The 26,948-nt window shown below is 45.5% G+C and overlaps 1 protein-coding gene across 6 annotated transcripts in view; it reads left to right on the top strand.

Annotated features, from left to right (window-relative positions):
• Window positions 1-6,561, top strand: part of Abtb3 (ankyrin repeat and BTB domain containing 3) — a 225,031-nt gene extending 218,470 nt beyond the window's left edge. For all 6 annotated transcript variants that reach the window (XM_051206234.1, XM_051206231.1, XM_051206233.1 and 3 more), the window contains 3 exons: window positions 671-739; window positions 2,935-3,048; window positions 6,105-6,561. In XM_051206234.1, coding sequence (XP_051062191.1) covers window positions 671-739; window positions 2,935-3,048; window positions 6,105-6,314 — 393 coding nt within the window. In that variant the 3' untranslated portion in view covers window positions 6,315-6,561. The remainder of the gene's footprint in view (window positions 1-670; window positions 740-2,934; window positions 3,049-6,104) is intronic.
• Window positions 6,562-26,948: the final 20,387 nt, after the last annotated feature.

The following is a 26,948-nucleotide window of genomic DNA, read 5'->3' as shown; positions in this document are numbered from 1 at the left end:
AGTCCTATTGTGGTGGTGGTACAACACTGTGATCCCAGTGTAGGATGTGACCTGTCTCCATGTGACCTGGACCATGGCTCCAGGCCGGGAATGCCAGGCATGTGGAAGGCATGTAAAAGTAGAGAGACTGGGACACACTGGACTGTGTATGCATCGTGCACAAAGAGACACCTGGTTCATGTGTGGCAGTTACACTAAACCAAACACATCCATGATCTTCAGTCATTCAAGGAAACGCATTTGCAAAATGTAGTTTAGGGCACTATGCAAACATTGGAAGTCACATAACAAAGGACACCCTTGCCTGGATCATTCGAACCACCACCATATCAAAAGCCTGGACCCCTCTCAACTTCCTCTGGAGTTCTGTCAACTTGTTATAAGGGACATGTTACCCAGACTGGCCCTCTAGGACTTCAGGAGGTTTTAAGTCAGGCTTTCTGAGTGGTGTCACCTGTACACCTTGACTGGATGAGGGGGGGTTGGCACCCCTCAAGAGTGACAAGCTCAGGTTTGATTTGGTCCTGTGGATACAGCTGGAGGCAGGGCCTGGACACGAAAGTGTCATAATTTCAGGATGTGCAGATGTCCCCATCAGATAGAGGGCTGTCTAGGTGGTGTGATACTGTGTGAGGCTGGGGTTTCACTCACTGTGCTCTCTTCCTTCCAGCTGGTCATGCAGTATCTCTACTGTGGCGGCCCAGAGTCACTTCTCATTAAAAACAATGAGATCATGGAGGTAAGGAGACCATTGTTATTGACTGCCCCCCCCCCCGCCCAGCATCCCTTCTGTAGTGGCCCTCCCTGGCTCTGTGGTCCTCTATAGCAAGGCAGGTCCTCAAGGAAGCCTACCCTGGGAGACCGGCTACACCAGTCTTAACCTGGTTTGTGAGGGGCAAGTTCACCTAGGGATTTGGACACTTGGGCCATCAGGAAGTATCCTCAATGACTTGCTCCCCCATGTGGTTGCTAAGAGAGTTACATGCATAAGAAGCATGCCTTCTGGAACCCAGAAGCTGAGAGCTGGGAGCCATCCCTCACCCATGCCTGCTGCTCTCCACCTCCATGACCACCCTCTCCCATCCCAGCCTGCAGCTCCCACTGCACCTGACTTCCCATTCTATCCCCACATCCAAAGCCAGAGCTCTAATCCATTTTCCTAATTAAAGGTGGCAGCTCAGCTGGGCATGGTAGCACACACCTTTAATCCCGGTACTCAGGGGGCAGGGGCAGGTGAATCTCTATGAGCTGGTCTACAGACCAACCAGGTAATGGAATGAGACCCTATCTTTTAAAAATAATTAATTAGTTAAATAATGTTTTTACTTATTTTTTATAAAGCGGGCAGTTTAGTACCTAAAGCCCTTCAGCCCAGTCTCTGGGTCACATCAGCAGTTTCTTTGACCCAGCTGAGCTTGTTTCCTGTCCTGTAAAATGTCCATACTCGGTCTCCGAGGGTTTTATAAACATGCTTTAGACGGTTCTTAGTCACCTTTGGCCACAGTGAGTGCTGTAGGGTCCGTAGTCACTAAGGACCAGTTTGTCCTTCATCCTTTCCCTTCCTAACCCCCATCCCCAGTGATGCTCCAGAGACCTGGTCTCTCTGGACACCTCCTCCCATCCTGTACCCCACCACAGGGCCAGGCAGCCTTTTGTAAGCATGTTAAATTTTATTTTCTGCATTACTAGTTGGTTTACTAGAGAGCAAGGGACAGGTGGGGGAGGGTCCACATGGCAACCTCAGAACTCAAGTTCTATGCATTTGGAGTGTGCTGCCTTCCCAGGACAGGGACATATTCACCTGCTCACCATTCCTCAGATTCCCTCTGTGAGATTATATGGAGGTGAATGAATCCTCGTTTAAGTCACAGCTGGCCATGATGGCTCATGCCTGTAATTCCAACATCTAGATGAACTCTGAGGCCTACCTGGAATAGATAGCAAGCCCCAGGCCAGCCAGGGCTACATAGTGAGACTGTGTCAAAAGAAAAAGAAATCACAAGAAGGCTCACAATAACTCCCCTCTTGGGGAACTCTAACTTCCTATCTCCAGAGCCTGCCACTTTCAGTATACTTCTAGGAGCCTCCCATGACCCAGGGCTGACCTTGGGCTGGGTGTGGCAATGGTCTAATGGGATGAAGACCCTGACCTTCTGGACTCTTCTGTGGAAGGTGGGAGCATCATGAGGAAGAGGAAGATAGGATGATGGATGGTCCCCGAGTGGAGTGAAGACAGGAAGGTCACAGACAGGGAGAGAGAGCCACAGTGGTACCCACCTTGCTAACCAGGGTCATGTCCCCTCCTCTCTGCAGGAGGTGATTTGGGGTATTTGAGGTTGACCTGCTATGACAGGTGTGTCTGTGACTCACTTCACCATGCCTCTGCCCACAGTAAACTTCCATAGCTAGGACCTGCTCCCCTCTCTCACCTTATGCCTGCTGTATACTCCAGCTTCCCTACTTCCTGACCCTCAGTCAGGTACCCTGTGGAGTGGATTAGTACCTTTCCTATTGCTGTGGCAACGCACAACAACTACGGCAACCTGAAGAAGAAAAGATTGGTTTGGGCTTACAGTTCCAGAAAGATAAGAGTCCATGTCAGTGGAGTGGAGGCAGCAGAGGACAGGCATGGTGGCTGGAGTGGCAGCTGAGAGCTCACACCTTCAACCCCAAGCACAAAGCAGAGAGAGCCAGCTGGGAGTAGGGAGAGGCCTTAAGTTCTCAAAACCTGCTTCCTGTGATGTACATCCTCTAACAAAGCCACGCCTTCTAAACTGTCCCCAAGCAGTGCCACCTAGGCTGGGGATTAAGCGTTCCAAGGCCTGGGACAGTGGAGGGCAATCCTCATTCTAACCATCACAGGGACTCTTGCCTATAGTGTGGCTGGCCCTTCTCCCATCTCTGCCTCTGACAGTCTCTTTTTATGGATTCCAGCTTCTATCTGCTGCTAAATTTTTCCAACTAGAGGCACTACAGCGACACTGTGAGATTATCTGTGCTAAAAGCATCAATACTGACAACTGTGTGGATATCTACAGTCACGCCAAGGTAAGCTTCCCGTGACGCCTAAACTGGGCCTGTGCTCCCGAGACTGGCCTGGGATGTGCTGCTTTGGGATTAGACTCTGGGCTTCGGCACACATCAGCCAGTTGCTCTCCCACTGACTTACATCCCTGCTTCAGATCTGACATCACCCTGACTTCCTTTCTCCCTTAAACACTGGAAATTAAGCCAGGCAATGGTGTTCTCCGGCAATGTTATTTTACCCTGCTGTCACAAGAATCATGTCACAGACTGATTCCTCAGGCCTGGACTGGGCTGATGATTCTGCTTCCCTAATCAGGATCTAGCTAATGTCTCTGCCATTGAGAAGAGTTTAGCATGGTGTGTCTCAAAATGTGGTCTCCAGCAGCAGCTAGGGGTTTTTTAGGTCAGACCTAGCAAACCAGAAACTCTGGGGGTATGTTCCTGATTCCAGTGTAAGCTCAGGTGTGTGTCAGTTATTTTTTTCTGTGCTGTGATAAAACCCCATAACCAAGGCAATTTATAAAAAAAGGGGGGGGATTCATTTGGGCTTTTAGTTCCAGCTGGATAGGAGTTCGTTGTGATGGATCAAGAGGCAGGCATGATGGCAGGAACTTTTAATCTCAAAGCCAGTGCCACACTTCCTCCAGCAAGGCTACACCACCTAAACCTCTCCAAACAGTGCCACCACCTGGGGATCAAGTGTTCTAATGCCCAAACGTATGGGGGGGACACTTCTCATGCAAACTACCACAAAGGGTGAGAACACCATTCTCCTTTGTTCTCTGAGACACACACACACACACACACACACACACACACACACACACACACACACACACACAAAGTGTTCTGCTTAATGTGGATTAGAACTCTCCAGCCTTGTGCTTTGACCCCGAAGTTGATATGCTCTAACTGTACCCCAGCAAAGTAGCATTTGTCTCCGTCCTAATGTGTTGCCTTGCATAACGGCACCTCCCAGAGAGGCCTTCTGTGCTCAGGAAGAGAGCCAATGTCTTCTTCCTTCCCTCCCTTAGCCATGGTTATTTGAATTGCCTTAGAAACCCGACCACCACAGATAGCTTTTCTGTGGCCTTTCACCTTGGCAAGTCTTGGCCTAGTCTCCTAAGGCTCCTTAGCTGATAGCATCAGCTACACGTACCACGATTTAATAATGCAAAGTGATGCCATGTGAATTCCAGCAGGGAATACAGGCCAAGGATTCATGTGGCAGGGCAGCAGACTTTCCCACAGTACACCCGTTCGGTAAGGGCCTCTTCTTTGACAGATATCAGCTTTCTCCTCCAAGACCCCACCCTGGAATAGTGCCAACATAAACATCAGCCGTTTGTGATATTTGCATGAAGGAAGTGTAGGGCCAGCTGCCTCCTGCCTGGTGTGTACACTACTTCCCTCAGCTCTGGCAATGCAACCTCAACAGATGCTCTCCAGCCGCTGGAATCCCTTGCTGACCAATTGGGAAGCAGATTGACAGTAGTGCCATTAGAAGCAGAGAAGCAGGAGAGCTGAGGTTGCTCTGAGCCAGAGGAATTGCAGGCATGTAGATACTAACAGCCAAGTTCCAGATGCTACCAAAGACCCCCACAGCATCACCTCAGTGCTTCAGGGAAGTCCTTGAACCAGCTGTGGGGTTTAGACAGATGAGAAAGCCCGTCAATGCATTGGTCAGCATTTCTTCTTCCGGAAGCTGTCCCAGCTGCTCAGCCCTGAGCCTCTGATGGCCCTCTTACCCTCTCTGCAGTCCTGATGATCCTTTTGGGTTATCTCTGTGTTTGAAAAAGAGAACAAGCTGCTTCATCAAGTATAGAAAAGCTCAATCCAGTTCTAATACTGTGGTGGAAAAGAATACTTTTTGGTGTTTAGTGACCCAACGTTCATTACTAGGACCTTACTCACCTGAATGCAATAAAGAAATTTGCAAGGCATTCTAGGCCTAGTGGATCACACCTGTGATTCCAACACTCTGGAAGCAGAGGCAGGAGGATCAGGAGTTCAAGACAATCCTTGGCTACATAGAAGGTTGGAGATCGGCCTGGTATATGAGACCCTATCTTAGAAAGGAAAAGAAATCAGACATGGTCTCTTCATCTGAAAAATATAACAGAGGGCAAGGATCAGTAAACATGCTCTGTAAAGGGACAGATATTTATTTTCAACTTTGTAGGTTATTTCGCCCTGGAAGCATTGTTTGTTTTAATGTTTTATTTTGTTTGTCACTACTTGATTCTACCTCCAATGCAAAAACAGTCATACATAACTAGAAAACAAATAGTGTGTTCTAATAAAACCTTACTTATAAAATAAATTGTGGGCTGAATTTATGCCAGGGGACTATAGTCTGCAGACTTCTGTCTAAAAGATGAGAGATGAGAGCTTTAATCCTATATGGATCTATATAGTTGTGTGGAGATGATAAGCAGGGATGGTGTGTAGTGGTAATTCAGTTAGTATTAACAGATACCAAAGATAAAAGTATACTAACTTGAGTGGAGTAACACTCATACGAAGCAATCTACAAGAGTTAGGACATTCTGAGCCTCAGTTTCCCTCCCTATAGAATGAGGCCTTGTGCTCAGGACTCACATTGAAAGAGTGGCCTCTATGCTAGGATCTTTCCCAACTGAAGGGTGTGGTGCCTGTGTGTAAATGCATGTGATAGGACAAAAAATCTGATTGATGCTTCAACTGATCAAATCCCTTGAAGACCACAAATGTGTGTGTGTGTGTGTGTGTGTGTGTGTGTGTGTTGATAGATAGATAGATAGATAGATAGATAGATAGATAGATAGATAGATAATTTGTGTTCTAATGTTCTGAACAGTACTGGTAGGCTACCCCACTCATTATGAAGCTTGGGAAACTGAGGCTAAAAAAAAAAAATGACTGGACTTGCACAAGGCAAGAGGCAGAAGGAAGGGACTTCAGGCCTTTGAGTGGGAGCCCAAAGCCATAGTCTGGGGACAGGAAGATGGGACCGGTGAAGCATCAGGCGGATGCAGCTGAGTGAGTGATCGCATCACTGTTGCAGTAACCACCCGCATCCTTTCCTCTCCCCACAGTTCCTCGGGGTCACAGAGCTCTCAGCATACTGTGAAGGTTACTTCCTTAAAAATATGATGGTCCTCATTGAAAATGAGGCATTCAAGCAGCTCCTGTACGACAAGAATGGCGAAGGGGCGGGCCAGGATGTGCTTCAGGACTTACAGAGGACGTTGGCCATTAGGATTCAGTCCATCCACCTGTCATCCTCCAAGGGTTCTGTGGTGTGACATGCCTCCATGCAGCAAATGCTTCCCAGGAGTAAGATTTCCGGTTCCCTACTGCAAAGAACACACACATTGTCCCTGGCATCTGTTTCTGCTGGGCCAATGAGCCACCTCCACTGCCTCAGCCACTCTCCAGTCAGTGATCTTGGCTTCTGTTGCTCCCAGATGAAGAACCTTCCGCGGGGCTGCAGGTTAGATTGTAGCTGGGTCCAGAACCTGCAAGCCAATGCAGCAGCCAGGCCACCTCCAAAGGAAATGCCCAGGATCCCGGGACACCCTCTGCCGAGGACCACATCAAACAGATGGGCTGAGGCTTAAAGGGCACTCTGCTTCCTGGTTGGCTGCTGGAGAACTCAACAGTATGACCTTGGAAAGCATCATGTGACCTGTGAATGACTTTGCAGGCTCAGGCATCAGCATGGTGGCTAGTTGTTGATGCTGTTGCTCGTCACAAGGAAATCACATGGCCAATTTTTAGGGGTGGGAACTTTTTAAAAATGTTCATGTACAGCAAACACAGGACAGTCTGGTAGTTTCAAATATATTTCTAAAAGCTTACCAGTTCATTTTCAACTGAATTGTGTTTAGAGAATCTGTGTTTGGGGTTCTTTTCCTCTTTTTGTAGACAGTAAGTTACAGGTCCATGCCGTGTAAACTTGCATCCAACAAATTCCTGCTGATACTATCCAAGGCCACATATTGCTGCCTTAGTGATTCGATCATGGTTACACAAAAGAGGTGCACTGCCAACTATCTCTAATTACCTAGAATCCAATAGTTGACAATAACCTGCATGCTGACTGTGATTTTAGGGTGAGACTGGGACACCCCCACATAATGAAACATGCATCTGCATGGACCCAAACCTGTAAAACATCATGCCCTGCTTAATTTTCTTTTGCCAAAGTAAATATATTCCCTTGCTTCTTGCTAAAAGCCCATTTGGTGAAACAAATGTATTTGTTTCTTTTCCTGATTATGAATGGCTCTGGGGATGCTTTTACAGAAATATGTTCATTTCTGATATTGAATAGGGGTGGGGGAGCACGTCAGAGAATTTACTATTAATCTCAGAGCTTTATCTGTATTCTCAGAAGATGTTCATAGTTTGTTACTAGCCAGAGAGTATAACTATGTTAGATTATTTTTAAAGATGAAAAGTGTATGATAGACAGGCTTGACACTTTCTGTATTCTGAGAGTGTACAGTCTATAATTATCTATGATGGAAGTTTATATTGACAGGGTTATGTTTACTCTGCCATATAATATACATACATATATATGTGTGTGTTTGTGTATATATATAATATACATATATATATATGCAAAAGAGATTGGTAAAGTGCCACAATATTCCCAATAATTCTTGAGTTGCAGCTTTTTGCTTCTTGTTCTTTATTTTGAATCCTAGATACACATTACAGTAAAAGCTGGGAGGGTAGTTTTTATCTCTTGGGATGGCCAAGTTTTGTTGATAAACCCATTTCCTAGCATGCTTTTGGGAAGTTGCGCCAACCCTAGAGTCTAATGGAACTTGTATCTTCTGCTTGTTGTCCTGCTCCCTCAACACCTGTCAAGGACCCATGTCAAGTCTTGTCTCACGGGTGTGGTGTGCAAGGTACCCAATTTGAGGCTGTCTGCAGCATCACCCATTTGTGGTGCCAGTTCCTGAGGCCTTTCTCCCATGTAGTCATCTGTGAGCCTACCCAGCCCTGCCATCAAAGGAGGAAGGAACAACTGCTTGAGTGATAACCAGGTCACAGACAGGTGACACACTGTCGCTTGTCTTCAGGGATGTTGCTCTCCAACCTGGCTTCTCTGTGAACAGCTAATGCTCTATGGACCTCCAGGTGTTGATGTGTACATTGGTAACTTCCACCCAGCCTTCTGTTACAGTTTGGTGTGCTTTCTCTGTCATTAAAAGAAATTATTTCCCACAGTTTGCATCCTCTGTGTGGTACCCAGGAGCGCTTCCTCCCTTAGCTCCAGCCTGGGGTTTTTCCTCAGCTAAGAGTTTGGAGTGTGGCTCTGCAGAAAATGTGGGGGATAGGGCCAGCGCAGCATAGAGGACAGGGGACATGTTGATGGCCATTGGAGAGAGTTGGAAGGGTCTGTACATACCTCTGAGTGATTCTCCAAGTTTCCTTTCTATTAGGCAAAGAAACTATATATATCCATCCATCCATCCATCCATCCATCCATCCATCCATCCACCTGGGCCACTGCAGTGTTATATCTTGTCTACTGTGGAGACCTTGCCTGTGGGAGCCAAGTTCTGGATGTTCTCGGTATACTGTGATGACACTTTGGAGGATAGAAGATAAAAAAAATGATGTCACTTCTTAGGCGCCATCATCACTGAAATCAAACCAAGTGCCCTGCTGGTGTGTTATGCAGCCTCAGCCTGGCCCACACTGGGTTCCCATGGAATGGTGCCGCCAGTCATCTACAGAGTCACACTGTATGTGATCTTTTCTGCTGGCTGTGATAAATACCCTGGCAAGAAGGAAGTAACGGAGGGCAGGCTTATCCTGGCTCAGTTTGAAGTGATCATTCCATCATGGCAGGGAAGGCAGAGCAACAGGAGACCATCTGGGCACATTGCATTTGCAGTCTGGAAGCAGATAGCCAACAGGAGGTAGAACCGGGCTATAAAACCTCAAGGCCCACCCCACTCACCCACTCCATCCAACGTGGCTCCATGTCGAACAAATTCAACCTTCCCAACAATACAACTGACTGGAGAGTACATGTTCACATATGAACACATGGAGGACATTGCACATTGGAACCACAACATTCTCCGTAGCAGGAAAGGCCAGCCTTCTTCTGAAGGTCCTACAGCAGTCTGAGAAACAGCAGGCCTCACCTTCCCATGATACTGGTTCACTCTGCTCAGAATCAGGGGAGAAGGAATACAACCGAATCAGGACAGGAGGCCCACCATTTTGACCTGCTTCCCCCCTGCATGGCCTTAGGCAAATGAGCTCTTCAGGTCATTCCTTTCAGCAAAAGAGAGTTTTGTAGCCACCACCGTTTCCTTGTGTAATGAGTGACTTTGCCACTAGACGAAAGCTTGTACAGGGGCCTCAGCATCTGAAGGGCAGACAGCACACCCCTACTTCCACAAGATTAACAAAATTAGCCTCAATTTTAGCTTCTGCCCCTCCCCCCAAGGTTATTAGTCTTGGACGTGCTATCCCTGAATACCATTCATCTTTGAGAAACAGAAGCCTCCCCACACTGGGAAACAAGTGGTGGGCACCCACCACTGACTAAAATGGGAAACACAAAAGGGCAGAATCGGATGGAAACCCCTGGGTCTCTGTGTTGCAGTTTGCTCCTCTTTCTGATTCTTTGTGGTTACACATCCACTTTTCATGTCAAACCCCAGGCAAAAATGTCACTCCAGCTAGGGTGTGGAGTTCCATGAAAGAAGATCTTTTATTGCACTCAGGACTAACCCCGGGATGTGGGGACAGAGGCAGCCCTAACAACCTCGGGTCCACTTTCACAACCCAGGACTCACCTCTCTCTGCCCACTGTTGCCTCCTGCCAGTCTTGATGCCCTTTCTGACCAGTACCCCATCCACCAGAGACCCTGCAAGGCTGGCAGTCAGTAGTCCCATTGCCAGGTTCCTCTCGGAATCACTCAAAGTCTCCCCTTTCCAAGCTGGTTCTGCCCCTGACTAACCCTGAAACTCTGGACAACTTACCAACCTGTCCAGTTTACATTGTCCTCTGTGGAAAGGGTGGGCTCAGGGGTGCAGCACAGTGGGTACAGTACTTGTCTAACATGCACAAAGCCCAGAGTTCAATTCCCAGCCACCGCATAAACCAGGCATTAACACCACACACACCTATAATCCTAGAGAGTGGAGGTAGGAGGGTCAGGAATTCAGTGTCATCCTAAGCTACCTGTGAGGCCAACCTGGGCTTCACGAGACAAGGTCTTGGAGGGGAGGGAGGGAGAGAGGGAGGGGAAATGAGGGAAAGAGAAAATTTAGGTTTCACTATAATTAGCGATGGTATTAGAAAAATGAAGGGTTGCACCCTAAGAGTCCCCCACTGCTAACAGCAGGAAGAAGGCATTCCTAAGCTCCTAAGACTAAGCAGAGGGAGGAAGGAAAATGACAATTTGCAGAAGAAAAACATTTAATGCTTTTGCCCTTCGTTTCTAGAACTTTCTACAAAAGCAGTTCCCATGATGCCTTGCAGTTTTTCAGGATTTTCCTGCTCATTCTAATGGATGTGGGGAGCCTCCTCCAAAACTGAGCATCTTGTTTATAATTCTTGTTCACAGCATATTGCCTCACAAGATCAGCTACCAATAAATGGTTAGGTCAACATAAGTTAATTTTCTTCCCTGTAAGTATTATATTTTTTGAATATTACTGTTCCAGGGATTCCACTTCCAAACTCACTCAAGAAGGTAAGGATTATGTCTGTGACTCCCATAGTGTTTTCCTAACACATTCCAGGCTCCACAAAAGACTAAGAAGAGCCCTGACCTGCGGAGTCACCTATCTGGCCAGGATTGGGAACCATGGCTCTATAGACAAGGAGAAGGTAGTCACAGCTCCTCAAAAGGATCCCAATAGGAATAAGCCCCAGAAAAACCTAGGGCCACTGTCACCACAGAACCAGCCCCAACTGCATTTGTACCTTGCTGCGTTTTGTATGGCCCCTACCCCTTCACAGAGAAATGGCTTGGACTCTGCCCTACATGGCCTCTGGTCCTCCCGACTCAGCTGAGGCCAGCAGTATGTGTCTTTGGACTGAGCCTCTGAGGAAGTTATTATGATTCCTTTTTCCCCCCACCCTCTTTAAAAATAACACAGTAGATTTTGAACTTCCTGCTTAGGAGGAAAAAAATAGAACCTATACTCAGCAATCAAATTGCACTTTAGTTCCCATTCCTGATGAGGCGTCAGATAACGAGTGCCCTGCAGAAGGACACATCTCCAAGTTTAGATCTGAATAAGAAGAGACAATCTGTCTGTGTGAATAGGCAATTAAAAAAGATGCCCTGATGTTCATCTACTCCTCTGGCTGTTGCTTTTCAGAGTTACCCTTCCGATGAGTTTTGAATTTTAATGTCTTAAACCTCCCGGGTGAATGGAGAGCTGAAAAGGGAGGAGGGCTATGGTTGTGACAAAAGACTCCACCTTGGTCGTGCCATCAGCTGCTTGGGAGACCTTGGCCAGGCCTCTTCTATATCCTGGGCTTGCTTTCTCAGCTCTGAAACAAGGGTTCACCAAGCTGGTATTCTATTGGTCTTACTTTCTCCTTAATACATCTGTGTATTTCAAACCTGTAGCACCATTTAGAGTGATAGAACATTATGGGATGCACCGGTAAATGATATCTTTGCCAAACAGGCTCCCAACAAGAAACCCAACATAAACTCAGAACAAAGTCTCTCGATGATTAATTCTGAAGATTGCTCTCACTAATCCTAATGCCGGTTCGTTTAAGTTCTAAGAGCTAGTTTTAATAGCCTGAGCTATTGGCCAAGCATTTATACTTAATATATGCCTCGGTGTGCTTATCTGAATTAAAAGGCTAATTGGCCTATGGGCTACAGTGGTGGAAGGATGACTTCTTGAATGAGGGAGGTGATGGCTCTCTGTGTACTGGAGTGTCTCTACAGGAGTCAGCCTAGTACCCATATGACTCAAGGACTCCAGCAGCAAGCGACTCTGGCCAGTGTGGAAAGACAAGTGATTTATCCAAAGACGTGGCAGGAGTCATACAACCATTGGAAAACCCTTTAAAAGCAGATCGTTGAGGAACAATTTACAAACTATGAACTGGTCTGATTATTAGGCTATTTTGGTCACTGCTGCCACCAAATATTCAGAGGCCGGAATGAATATGGACCGTTCTGAATTTAGCAGGATCTTGTCTTCAGTGACCACCCTTCCACCCTTCCACAAGCACCACTGTAGCATGGGCCCCACCCACCCAGGAAGCTCAATACCTCCATGGACTCAGCGTGAGGCGAGACCCTATTTCCTTCTGCTGTTCCCTCTAGGTGCACCCCTAGGTAGCAGGGGTAAAGGTAGCGGCCATAGCCAGACTGTGATGGCTCTTTTGAATTGTTGCTGGAGGTCCTTGTCCCACTGCCCTTCAGCCCCAAATAAACATACTGATATTATATTAATTATAAAACTATTGGCTGATGACTTAGCTTTCTTATTTGCTAGCTCCGTCTTAATTATTAACCCATTTCTATTAATCTAAGTATTTCCACGTGGTCTTGGCTTACCAGAGCATGCCCAGACCTGTTACTCCTTTGGAGGCCTACATGGCATTCTCTTTTGGAAGGCTCCCTCTGCCTACCTTTCCCAGAATTCTCTTCATCTCCTAGTCCCACCTATCTTCCTTCCTCATTGACCAAACAATGTCCTGTTCATCAACCAATAAGAGAAGCATATATACAGAAGGACATCCCCCATCATCAAATCATTAGGATGTCTAGACGAGTTTCTAGAGGGTTTCCTGAGGTGAGAAGACCCACTCTGGATGTGAGCAGAGCCATGCTGTGAGGGAGGATGCTAGATTACATAAAAAGGAAAGAAGGAGAGGCTGAGGAAACTTCTCAGTCGGTAAAATGACTGCTATGCAAGCATTAGGACCTGAATTCAGGTCCCCAGCACTTGAGTAAAAAATTGAGTGCCCGCAGCCCCAGGGGAGGCTGAGACAGGGATCCCTGAAGTTCACTGGACCAGCCATCCTAGTAGAACAGGTGAGCACTAAGCTCAATAAGAGAGTCTGTCACACACGAAGAATGACATGGAGCCAGGCATAGTGGTATGTGCCTTTAATTCCAGCTCTCAGGAGGCAGAGGCAGGAGAATCCCTGAGAGCTGGAGGCCAGCCTGGTCTACATAAAGAGCATTAGGACAGCCAGGACTTCATAGAGATATACTATCTCCAAGACAAACAAACAAATGACAGGAGGAGGGATTGAGGTAGACACATGACTGACACCAAACTCACTTTCCCATGCCCCCAACTGTGTGCATACACTTGCCCATACACACACACACACACACACACACACAGGCATGCACACACGCATGCACGCATGCACTCAGGCACACAAGCATGCCCGCGCCACTCATGCATGCATAGGGAGACAGACAGACAGGTTGGGGGTGTGCTAAGCACCTGTATTCACCTGCATTCACTGTCCTTTGCTTCCTATCCCTGGACACAGCCAACTTCCTCATCTCCCACTGCCATGAATTTCCCACCATGGTGAACAAAGGCTTGAAACCATGAGTCAACAGAAACCCTTTTTTCCTTAAACTGACTTTGCCCGGGATTTTGTCACAGCAACAAGAAAAGGTTGTGAAGCTTTTGCAATAGAAATGATGGGGAAGAGCACAAAAGATGCGTCAAAGTCAGGGGTTCAGGAGACAAGAAGTAAGCAGAGGCGGAGGCAGAAGCACGGGCTGAGAGGCGTCAGCAGGGATGAGGGAAGGGGCTGTGTCAGAGGACTCCGCCAGTCTCCCTTTGAGCTGTCACCGCAGAGCCTATGCAAAGTGCTATGAGCCAGGCATAGAGAATCAGGGGTTCAACACCAGCCTGAGATACATGAGACCTTGTCTCAATTTTTTTAAAAATAAAATCAAAACACAGTAAGGGAAGGTGTGTGTCCCAGCACAGGAGGTCTTGTCAACCTTTGATCAGGGTTCCAGAAATACAAGGTGGCAGAGTGTACAGGCATCATTTTTCATTCTTCCCTTTTGATGGGAGTCATTTTTATGGCCTCAGAAGACGGATGCTTACCATGATAGGTCTTATGTAGCATGGATAATGACCCCTCAGCATTCATTTTTTTTTTTTTTTTTTTTTTTTTGGCCGGGACTGCATTTTATTAAAACCTGCCACCCTATCTATCCTCATCAAGTTAGTGAGGCAGCAGGCTGACTCATTATTCTTACTTATCTAGTACAGAAGGAAGAGAAATGGCTCACAAACCCCCACCAGCTAGAGGAGACAAGGGAGCTTGAAGCTACTCTGTCACTGAAATATGGGACTTCTTTTTAAAAAGGAAAAAAAAATGGATTCCAATCACCAATCAAGCTAAGGAAGAACCTCCTTACTCCTTCCTTTTTATAATTAGAATATTCTATTATTCCATTTTTATGTATTATTTTAATTACCATACAGAGTAGCTGGTTTCATTATGGCATCCTCACATATATTTTTAGTCAGTCCCTTCTCTCCCCTAGTGCACTCCACCACCCCCAGTAAGCCCTTTACGCTTCCACATCTCTTATTCTATCACCCTCTCCCAACCCTCTTTCTTCCTCTCTATCCCCTTTCTAGATTCATGCTGTATCCCCTAACTCATTCCCACATAAATATACACGCTCTTTCTTTATTCCTGTCACGAACCAATCTCTTACTATAAACTCAAAGAGCAGTGTTTGTTTCCTTAATTAACTTTTAAGACAGGGTCTGGGGCAATGGTTCTCAACCTTTCTTTCTTCTTCTTCTTTTTTATTTAAATTAGAAACAATCTTATTTTTCGTATCAATCCCAGTTTCCTCTCCATCCCATCCTCCCATGCCCCCTCCCCCAGCAACCCCTGTTCTCAACATCCCTAATGTTGCAACCCTTTAATACAGTTTCTCAAGGTGTGGTGACCCCCCCCCATAAAATTATTTTCATTGCTACTCTGTAACTATAATTTTGCTACTGTTATGAATCATAATGTAAATATCTGTGTTTTCTCATGGTCTTAGGTGACCCCATATGGGTTGTTTGACCCCTAAATGAGTCAAACACTAAGAGCCACTGGTCTAGGGTGTAATGTATCCCAGGATGGCCTCAAACTCAATATCGCTGAGGATGAACTTGAACTCTTGTCTCTGCTGCCTCCCAAGTGGTGGGATAATAGGCCGGTGCCATGCCTAGAGAGGGCTGTTTTTAAGATTAGATTGCCGTGTCAGTGTATGAATGGCATACAGAAGCTCTGTTGTGCATTTCTTATGACTTATTTAAATACAGGGTCTCGTGAATGTCAGGCTAGCCTGGAACTTAAGATACAGCTGAGGGTGAGCATCAGATAGATCCTCCTGCCTGTACATCCCAAGTGCTGAAACTGTGGTTCTACACCACTACATCTGCTTTATATGGTGCAGGAACTAAAACCCAGTGCTCTGTGTATGCTAATTGTGTTATAATCTGATCTACATCCCAGACCCTCTTAGGTGGTTCTTGAACTAAGTTCAACAGAAAACAAACATGAGTTTGTGTCTAGTGTCTGGTGAATGAGTCCCTCATCAGCATCAGTCTTCCTGCCCAAAGAGTAGAATGTCACTGCATTAAGACAACGCGGAACATGGGCCTTCTAGAAGCACAAGTGGGCTGGATATTTCTGTCTAAATTCAGAATGCTGTGTTCACAGAAGCTGTGCGCGAGGGAAGCGATGCATCGCTCAGACTCTGGGTCTGGAAGCCTCTAGTCTAATTTAGTCTGATCGCTAATTACCACTTCCCCAGTAGGCTGGCTCCCCAAGGACCATTACCGGCTCTATAAGGTCTCTAGTGAGGAGCAGTAAGGCACCACCCCAACCCCATGCTGCACTGTGAAGTACCAGAAAGCATCTACTCAGTTTCGGGTTGATCTGTGGCACTCTTGACAGCCTCCGTCCCTCAGCTCAGGTGCATCTTCTGCTCCAAGCCATCACTGGGGTAAGGAATTTCATTGTATGAATGACAGCCAATTGTCACATTTCATCTCAGAGGCCACAGGAGCACAGCCTGCATCCCACGCCTCTGTCAGCTGTGTTAGAGATGTTTCTGTCACTGAAATCTCGACTACAATTTTCGTCTGTGCGGAGGCTGGTATGTTTTCCATCTGCTCACTTTCCTTGCTCCTCATATATGCACCATCTCAGCCCTTGTAGTAAATTCTGCAGAATTGTCATTTCCTCTTCACAGGTGGGGAGACTGAGGCAAAGCCACAAAGTAAGTGGCAGACCTGGATGGCAGATGGAGCTGGTCTGCCCATTCACACCTTCTGCTCAACTCTGCCTCTTCCCTTAGAATGTCTCCTGTGTTATTTTTCCCTTTCTGTTGTTTTTCTTTTTCAAACATATTATTTAAGGACATCATACACATACACAACAAAATTTGATAACATCTACCCTCTGTTTCTCTCCTCCAACTCGCCCACAAGTCTCAGAGCACTTTGACCAGCTGTGAATCTGTCCTGACTGCTACCCACTGCAGAAAGACATTGCTGTGACAGATTTGAGAAAGGCTGGGCCTATGGGTTTAAACACAAATACTGAGAAGTCAGTATGACAACACCATTTAGCAAACTAATGATACTAGGTTCTGTTAGCCAGAGCCATGCCTTTTGTAAACTCCTACATTTTTATTGAATTATGACAATTCCAATAACTGTAATAATTGCTTTTCTAGGCTTGTTCATCTTTCTTCCCTTCCTCCCTTTTTTCCTTTCTTTCTTTCTTCCTTTCTTCCCTTCTTTCTATGCACCTCCCTATGTAGACCAGGATGGCCTTGAACTCACAGAGATCCACCTGCCTCTGGCTGCCAAGTGCTTGGATTAAAGGATACACCATCATACCCAGCTTCTTTAGATTCTCGAATACTCCCCTGCCCTGTGAACCCCAGGTAATGTCCAACAAGGAAGGATGTTTATCAACTATATAGCATTCTTGAACTGAGTATTCCTCGGTGGTCACTCTGAACAATGACAAACAACAGACCAAAAAGGAAAGTTCTCAGCCTCTCTCCCCACCCTCCACTTTCTGTCCTGGCTGGTAAGTGGGATGTACCACCTAGTTTTATGTCAGCTTAACATAAACTAGAGTCATCAGAGAAGAGGGAGCCTCGATTAAGGAAATGTCTCTATGAGATTAGGCTATAGGCAAGCCTGCAAGACATTTTCTTAGTTAGTGATTGATGGGGAGGACCCAGCCCACTGTGGATGGTGCCAACCCTGGGCTAGTGGTCCTAGGATCTATAAGCAAGCAGGCTGAGCAAGCCATGAGGAGAAAGCCAGTAAGAAGCACCCCTCCACAGCTTCTGCATCAGCTCCTACCTCCAGATCCTGCTCTGGTTGAGTTCTTGTCCTAACTTCCTTTGATTATGAACTGTAATGTGGAAGCATAAGTGGGGTAAACCCTCTCCTCCTCAAGTTGCATTGGTCATGGTGTTTCATCACAGCAACAGTCACCCTAAGACATGGGTGGTAGGTTCTGATTCTTACAAAGACTCCCTCTGTAGGTTTATTTTCCCCCCAAATAAAACCCTGCACATTATGGAGTTTCTCCTTCCCTTGCCCTTCTTTCCTTCTCATTGACCTCTCAGGTTCCACTCTAGGGCTTTTGACCAGGTTTCTAGGAAGTAGGCACTAAATCCAATTAGAGAGTAGTTGGTTGCCCAACCACAGTCACGCCACTATTGCACCAGTGGGCATATCTTCCCTGGCAGGCCAGTATTTTACAGCATGAAGGGTCCACCCCCGGAGAACAATCTAGATTTTGGAAGTATGGCCTTTAGTCTTTTACTAGCACAAAGGAAGTCACCAAATACTGACATGCTTCCAGAGCTTTTAGAATGAGATGAGCCCACGAAGGGAGGTGTCCTTTCTTCTACTGCAGTGAGGACGGGGAATATAACAGTTATTCTTGATTGTCAACTTAATGACATTTGAGTACACCTGTGAGGGATTTTTCTTAGTTAAATTATTTGTGGGAATACCCACATCTAATCTGGATATTTGAGGTGGGAAGATACACCTTTAATACTGGCCACACCTTTGGCTGGAAGCCTATTTAAAGGACATGGAAGAAAGGCCTTGCTCTTTGCCTGCTCGCTCTTGCTCGCACTGGCAAGAGCATCCCTTTACTGCATTAGCACCTACTTCTCCAGGATTCTGGCATATGCTGAAGACAAGATGAAACATCCAGCCTCCTGGGCTGAATAAGTACTGGATTCTTGTTGTACTAGCTGGACCACACCCTGTAAGCCATTCTAATAAATCCCATATACAGACAGAAAGACAGACAGACAGATAGATGATATATGGATAGATCAAAGATAAATGCATTCTGTCAGTTCTGCTCCTCTAGAGAATGTGGACAGAAGTTTCTGTCCCACCAGTTCCTGCAGCTATTTAGCCCCAAATAAACACACAGAGGCTTATATTAATTATAAACTGTTTGGCCAATGGCTCAGTCTTCTTATTTGCTAGCTCTCTCTTAATTATTAACCCATTTTTATTAATCTGTGAATCTCCACCTGGTCTTGGCTTACTGGAGATACCTGTGTCTCTTGTTTCCTCAGCAACTACATCTCTCTGCCTCCTCCTACTACCTTTCTCTATCCCTGCTTGGATTTCCCACCTGGCTAAATCCTCCCTGTTCATTATCCGAAACAGCTTTATTCATCAGCCAAATAAAAGAAACATCTATTCACTGCATACAGAAGACTCTAGTACTCCATCACGAAAACTCTAGTACAAGGAACACACTGGTGGTTCTTACAGGCAGACTTCTTACTTCCACAGGACACAACCAAGGTTACATTTGTTTTTTCCTTGCTGAGACTACATTAACACCGAGTTTGAGGACTTGGAAGTTAGCTCAGACAATAAAGTGCTTGCTACACAAGCATGAGGACCTTGGTTTGAACATGAAAGTCTACATAACAAATCTGGGTGTAGCAGTGTGCGCTTTTATCCCAACACCTACAAGGCAGAGAAAGGAGGATCCCTAGAGCTTGCAGTGCCCTAGAATAGCCTACTTGTTGAGTTCTAAGCCAATGAGAAATGATGTCTCAAACACAAAATGAGCAGCACCTGAAGTTGTTCCCTGCCACCTGCAGCCAGAGGTCCAGAAACCACTGAGCATATTGATGGCTGAGAGGCATTAGCATTTTCCCGGCCACTGTGACCTACTCTCTTTCCTCTAAGGCTACTTCAAGTTGTTCCTGCAAAGATAGAAAATACATGGTCAGGACTGGGGGAAGGGATGCAAATGGGAAGTGGGGAGACAATACTTAATGTGTGCTCTGTATTCATCTGGAATAAGACATTTAAAGAGATCCATGTTCTCTGGGGCATTTCCCTACAGCTCTGTGTACATCCCTCTGTCACCAGTGACTCTCCCTGGCTGAGGGCATGAGGTGCTTTTCAAGCCCTTGGTGAATGCTTGTTAAATTAACTTTCCCACTGGATGGCTTTTTTCCCTGCTGCCTCTCCCAGTGGGGATGTTGTAGGAATGTTTTAGCATACTGCATGGGCAATCACCCTTTCCAGCCACCTGTTTTGATGACAGCTCTGTGAATTAGCAAACATTTGATTGTAACCATTCCATTCTTGGGAAAGAGACACAGCGAGTGAAGGGCTTTTTTTTTATGAAACTACAAGCACATGATGGGAGATGTCATTCTGTAAATATGTTTCTCTTATTGGTTAATGAATAAAGCACTATTGGCCAATAGGAAAGCAAGATAGGTGGGACTAATAGAGAAGGAGGAGAGAAGAAGTAGTAAGGAGGAGTCAGCATGGAGAAACTGGAGAGAGCAGAACGCAGGCCCCTCCAGTAAGATGAGACCACGTGGAAATACTTAGATTAATAGAAATGGGTTAATACTGAAGACATCCAGCAGATAAGAAATGCTAGTAGCAGGCCAACAGAATTATATCTAATACAGTGTCTCTGTGTGTAATTTGGTGCTGGTGTGGTGGTGGGACCAGACAGACCAGAGGGGAAAAAACCACTCATAACAAACACAGGCAGGAAGTCTGCTTGTGCCCAAAGTGGAAAAAATGGTTACTAAAGTTTAAATGAAAGTGAATATATGCCAAAGAGACACCAGTGCCCTTTGCTTGACTGTCAGAGACTATGTGAGTCTTGTGCTGGAGAAGAAAAAGGCTAAACCATGATGCCAGCCAGAGGTGGATGCTTGTCTCTCAGGAAAATTCACCCAGAACTGAAAATCTGTCAGAACACCTTGCAGAAGAGACTGGAGCAGAGGCGATGATGGGTCAGGATAGATGGGACCACACCTTGACAAAGACTCCTTAGCTATTGTGGTGGTATAAATAAGAATATTCCCCCATAGTATTTGAACACTGGTCCCCAGTTGGCACTGTTAGCAGGAGGGTGTGGCCCCTTTGGGCGGTGGATCCTTGCTGGAAGGAGTACATCACTGGGGATGGGCTGGACTGCCTACAGTCTCTTCCCTCTTCCTCTTCACCTGCTGCTTCAGGCTTGTGTTTGAAGATGTGAGCTCTTAGCTTCCTGCTCCTGTGCTCCCTACATGATAGCCTAGAACCTCTGAAACCATAAGTCAAGTAAATTCTTCTGCAACTCTCTTTTGGTCTTGACATTTTATTATAGCAACAGAAGAAATAAAAATACAGATTGCATTCTTCTTGTCTTTTATTTACCTTGGTGTCAGAGGAGGGGCCTCATTATTTCTCCCTCCTCCCAATGTGACCACACTGAATAAGTCTTCCTCTGCTTTTCACTATTACTTACCTCTTTAATTGACACATGAGCAATAAGTCTAGCTAGTCATGGCTGCCAGGCACTGACCCTAACAAGTCCTGAAACAGTGGTGGGGATTTGGAAGTGGAATTTCTGAAAAGCTTATGCTACAGACTGAGGTCTATGTCTGTCCTCCACCTCAAACTCAGGTGTAGTTTCTAACCTGGTACAACAGTATCAGGTGGAATGCCCTTGGGTTGTGATTGGCTCCAGAGCTGTAAATGCACGTGACCTCCTACCCTGTCAGTGAGGCCTGAAGATGTGTGTCTAAGAGGCAGGACCCTCGCCGGACAGTAAGTTAGCTGCCATCTTGACCTAGAATGTCCTGGCTTCTACAACCAAAAGAACAAATGTTTGTTTGAGCCACCTTGCTGTAGCATGTTTGTTAGAGACGTTCAGTTCAGACTATGGCATTTAAAAAAAAAAAAAAAAGTGTGTGTGTGTGTGTGTGTGTGTGTGTGTGTGTGTGTGTGTGTGTGCACATGCATAAGTTTCAGGCAATGATCTAGGTGTCTCTACACTCCAGAGCCAAGATGACACAGTGAGGCATCCCATATCCCATGGTGGCTGAGCCTGCTTGTTTTACATTTCACACCTGCCTCACTTTTTTTTTTTTTTTTTTTTGAGACAGGGATCTTCCCACCTCTACCTCCTAAGTGCTGGTATTAAAGTGTGAGCCTCCATGGCGCTCTCTCTCTCTCTCTCTCTCTCTCTCTCTCTCTCGTGTGTGTGTGTGTGTGTGTGTGTGTGTGTGTGTGTGTGTGTGTGTGTGTGTTTTATTTTTTTAATTAAGTATTCGGGGGGGTTTCAAGACAGAGTTTCTCTGTGTAGCCCTGACTGTCCTGGAACTCGCTATGTAGACAAGGCTGGACTTGAACTGAGAGATCTTCCTGCCTCTGCTTCCTAGTTTAAGCCACCACACCTAGCTTTTCTATTGATGGGATAAAACAGCAGGGCCAAAAGCAATTTGGGAGGCTGGGTATGATCGCACACTTCTTTAACCTACACTGGGGAGGCAGAGTAGGTGAATTTGAGGCCAGTCTTTCAGGACAGCCAGAGCTAAAGAGAGACCCTGTCAAAACATAACAAAAAAAAAAACAAATAAATAAAAAAAGAAACCCGAGGAGGAGAAGGCTTATTTCACTGTACATGAAAGGAAGTTGGGGTGGCAACTCAAGGCAGAAACCTAAAGGAAAGAATTAGAAAGAACAGAGACCACAGAGAAGCACTGCTCCCCACGTCTTGCTCAGTTTGCTTTTTTTTTTTTTTTTTTTTTTCTTTTTCTTTTCTTTTTTTTTTTTTTTTTTTTTTTATGAAGGGGAGTGGGCACCCAGGCCTGCACAATTGCTGGCCCCTTCCACATAAGAAAAAAGAATGTCTCAGGCTTTCCCATAGGTCAATCTGATGGCATTTTTCTCAGTTGATTTTCTTTCAGATGACTCTGGCTTGTGTCATTGTTTTTTAATTAACACAACATCCAAGGGAGCTCTGGGATTTGGAAGTAGAAAGAAACCCACATACATATGTATAGTTAAAGACTAGGACATCCAGATAACCTTCTAAGTGGTGTGATGTGGGTTTGCAGAAGATTTTATGCCCTTGCTATTCCAATTTGCAGATGGGAAAACCAAAACTGAGAGAGATTAAGTAGGTGACTTTCCCAAGAACACACATTGCTAGGTGGGTCCATAGGTGGAACTGTGACCCACTCATAGAGACCAAAGCTCCAGGGACCATGCTTTTGGCCATTTTGATGTAGTCTTTAAAATGTGGCACAGTATAATGCCAAGAGCATAGGCATCAAAGTCGGGAAGACCAGAATTCAGCCCTTGGGTCTGTTAACGTTGACCTAAAACCAGTGCCCTCTGAGATAACAAGCAGACTGCTGGAAGTAGCCCTAGACACATGGTATGGACCTCCATCATCTATGTGTCTGATTCAGACTCAGCTGCCCCCAAAGAAGACAGGAGATGGCTTGCTCAAGACCACACACAGCTGGGCACGCCTCTCAGGAGGCCAGGGGCAGTGTCTCTTGACATCCCCAGCAGCTCTCAGGAAATCCGTTCTAGCTATTCTCCTCTGTTCTCTACAAGCATCTTTTGGCTCTCTGGATCACCTGCAAGGCGGTGCTGCCATCCTCAGTGTGTGTGAAGCAATAACATTCAGATGAAACAAGTGTGGGGCACAGGGTGATGTTCAAGGTTCAGGCATAACTCTGAAATGTCCACTAGGTGGAGCCATAACCCTACATTCAGTGTGAAGAGCATAAACATGCCCGGTAAGACAGAGCTTGAGAAGTTTCTTTTACAATCTTTGCTAAGTGTGAAAATACATGTGGCAGGCATGGAAACTACAACAATATAGACCGTATCTAAAACCACTTTATCTTCATCTGGCAATTTCCTGATAAACCAGCCTGCCTCCATCTTAGGCTTGAAAGCTTTATAAAGACAAACTACGGTTGCCTCTGTTTACAATTGTGTTTCTCACAGGTGGGCTATACCCCACCTGTAACCTTAACTACAAATGGTTCTGTACTGCCTTTGTTTCAGAGGGTTATTATAACCACCTGTTGTTATGACCACATTCTTATGATCTCCTTGTAACCATGTCTTTGTTCCAGGAGGTTGTTATGACCAACTTGTATCTTATGTTCTGTTTCTGTGACACTATTTGCCCCCAAATTCCCCATTTGGAAATCCCCTGCTCATAATCTATAAAACCACTTATATCATCCATGTCCAACGCGGTCATAACGATTTGGGTCTGTGGTCTTTCTCCTCACATCAATGGGATTGACACTTCCCAGTTTCTGTATGCATTCCACAGCTATGGGATGACTGTATCATTCCATTCATTTATCCATAATGAGAGCCCAGAAATGTCATCCTTCCCTTTGTCTTCAGACATTTATTTTGTCTCACCTCTCTGTTAGTCCCTGGGAATGCTAGGGCCTGGGGAAGGCAACTGTAGAGAGAAAAAACACATGTATGGTATTGACTTGGCCTGATCTATGTAGTGACAGACACATGTATGGTATGGATTTGGCCTGATCTGTGTGGTGACAAGTCCTTGCAAATACTAGAAACCATGCTCAAGGTCCTCTGAGGTAAACTCAAGGCCTTTCTTTTGTGACCTCATAAAAGAGTTTATTCCTATGTTTATAAGCACATGGCCAGTACCCTTGTGCCCCCCAGACATTTCTGTGACTGCCACTGTGGTTGAGTTCCATGTAGGGAGGATGTGACTGAGTTCACTGTATCTGTGACTTCCCCCTGTGCACACATTTCTGTCTTCTCTCCCAAAAGTTCTTATTCAGGTGTGGCACAAAACACCCAGGTCTTGACATTTAAATGATGTGTGGTCTTAGGTTAGTCATCTCCTTTTTTCTGGGCTTCACTCTTATCTATGGTAGTTAAGTATGGCCAGGATCATTTTAAACAGGCCTTCCAATCAGGAGATGGCATCTCTCCCCATTTCTCTCCATCCCATTGTAAAAGGACTTCTTAATTGGCCTAGATAACAAAAAGCTGGGGTCAGATATAGAGGGACATGCTGAGAGATCAGAGGGGAGCAAACCACAGCAAACTTTACCTCCTCAGCAGAGAAGAGAGCAATTTCCTGTTTCTCCCTGCTTATATCTCTGACCACCATACAGGCTTTATTTGTGCAAGAAAGATACCACCACACTCCATTCTAGCCCAATTCACAAACCAGCACAGAAAGAAGCCAGATAAAGGCAGGTGCTTAGCTGCTAGGGCTAATGGCCGTGAGGACACTATACCTGAACCTGAAGTGGGTAGTAGGAAGTCATTTATGTTTCTAGACTAGACTTATGGGTTACCTGTCACTTACAAACTAGAAGGATGAATGAATCAATGGTTAGCTTTACCAGAACACTTGTGTGACAAAAACAAAGGAGTTGGATAGTATCTTGCCATTACTAGTTATGCCAGTGGTTCTCAACCAGTGGGTCGTGACCCCTTTGCAGATCAAAGGGCCCTTTCACAGGAGTAACCTATGACCATCAAAAACACCGATATTTATATTATAATTCGTAACAGTAACAAAACTAAAGTCATGAAGTAGCAACGAAAATAATTTTATGGCTCTAGGTCACCGCACTTGTATTAAAGGGTCACAGCATCTGGAAGGCTGAGACCCACTGCTCTACATGACACTGGGCAGATTCCTAACGCCTTGAACATCAGTGTAGGACTCTCATACCATTCATTTCTTACATAAACACTTACTGCCATTTGTTTTGTCAGGTAATACTGGCAATGCTGTGGTTGCAAAACCTTCATAGGGTCAGCCTTATGAGAATGCAAGGTTCTGCTCAGTTCTGGGTGTATAAACTGAGAACATGATCACTCCAAGGTATGATTGATTGAGGAGGAGAGATTATGTTGTAGCTATGAGGGAGAGTACAATCAGAGGCATCTGGAAAGATCTGGAGCCGAGAAAGAGGTAAACCGAGCAACACTAGACCTGGCTTGAGCACTGAAACCTCAAAGGCCACCCCAGGGAAACACTTCCTCCAGCAAGGTCATATCTACTCCAAAAAGGCCACACCACCTAGTAGTGCCACTCCCTAGGACTATGGGAGCCATAGACTACCACACCAGAATCAGTCCAATTACACAGGGCACTGAGCCAGAGCACGTACCAGGAACTGGCATGGGCCTGGCTTCAATCCACGGGGACCCTTAACACTGAGAATAGCAACATGCTACCAACATGCCTCTGGCAAAGAGAGTTTTCTGGGTTAAATAAACTCATCATTTCCCAAGAACAAAACTTAGAAACAGCTGCTTAAGCTCAATCTGTCAGCTCTTGTTATAAAAAACCAATAATGTCAGCTGTAGTCGTGTTCTCATTTTTTTAAGCAAATTCACAATTTGGGGTGAAATGGCACACTGTTGGAAATAAGTCCAGAAAAGGAGGGTAGTTGGTGTAGGCCCAAAACAGCCATCAAGCTAGCTCGCCTACTATTCCTTAAATTGTCCATTCACTTGACAAAAATTAAAATATTTATCAGTCAGGTGGGTGGTGGTGTATGCTTTTAATCCCAGCACTCGGGCAGCAGAGGCAGGTGGATCTCTATGAGTATTGAAAAACCATATATATATATATATATATATATATATATATATATATATATATTCAAGTGGTTGCCCTTGCATCAGGCACTATGTTGGGTACAAAGCAGACAGGACCAGCAGCTAGCTAATAGGGCAACTGCCAAAATCAAATACTCAAACACAAGCCCACCCACATGCCAGATGAACCCATTTAGCCAACCTTAGCTGGGTATTTAGAAGTGGCCTCTATTAAATAGTTCCTAGTAGAGGATATAGTTCTTGGCAGTGTGTTTGTCTGTAATGCACAAGGCCCTGGGTTGGTTCAACCCAGCACACTAAAAACAAAGAAATCAATTCATGTGTGATATTTTAAACACAGGGTTTCTCACCTGTTTATCATCACTGTATTTGTAACTATAAATATAAATTGCACACTCAAAATGGATTAAGGTAAATTTTGTCATATATATTTTGAGACAATAAATTATGGGGTTGGGGTGTAGCTCCATGATAGAGCACTTGCCTGGCATATGCAAATTTTCATGGTTAGATGGCCATTGTAGAGCGGAGAACTTAAAACTGTGCCTTCAACTTAATAAGCACCCTGTGTTTGTTACAGATCGTAACTGTGGTAACCATGGTGCTGTTTTTTGAGGAGAGTAGGGTGTGCTGGCCGCTAGATTTATGTCAACTTGACGCAAGCTAGAGTCATCTGAGAGGAGACACTTCAATTGAGGAAATGTCTCCATAAGACCAGGGGGCAGACAAGCCTATAGGGCCTTTTTCTTAATTAGTGATTGATGTGGGAGGGCCCAGTCCTGGTGTCGTCACTCCTGGGCAGGTGGTCCTGGGTTCTAAGAAAGCAGACTGAGCAAGCCTTAGCGTGCAGAAAGTAGCGCTCCTCTATAACACTAGGGTCTTTCAGTTCCTGCCTCAATGCCCAGAGATAAAGAGTGGTACACAAGTCTAAGTAAGTAAACCTTCCCCTCCCTAGGCCGCTTTGG

The sequence above is a fragment of the Phodopus roborovskii genome, unplaced genomic scaffold, assembly GCF_943737965.1.
Source record: "Phodopus roborovskii unplaced genomic scaffold, PHOROB, whole genome shotgun sequence".
Taxonomy (NCBI): domain Eukaryota; kingdom Metazoa; phylum Chordata; class Mammalia; order Rodentia; family Cricetidae; genus Phodopus; species Phodopus roborovskii.
This window is presented reverse-complemented; position numbering and strand designations above follow the sequence as displayed.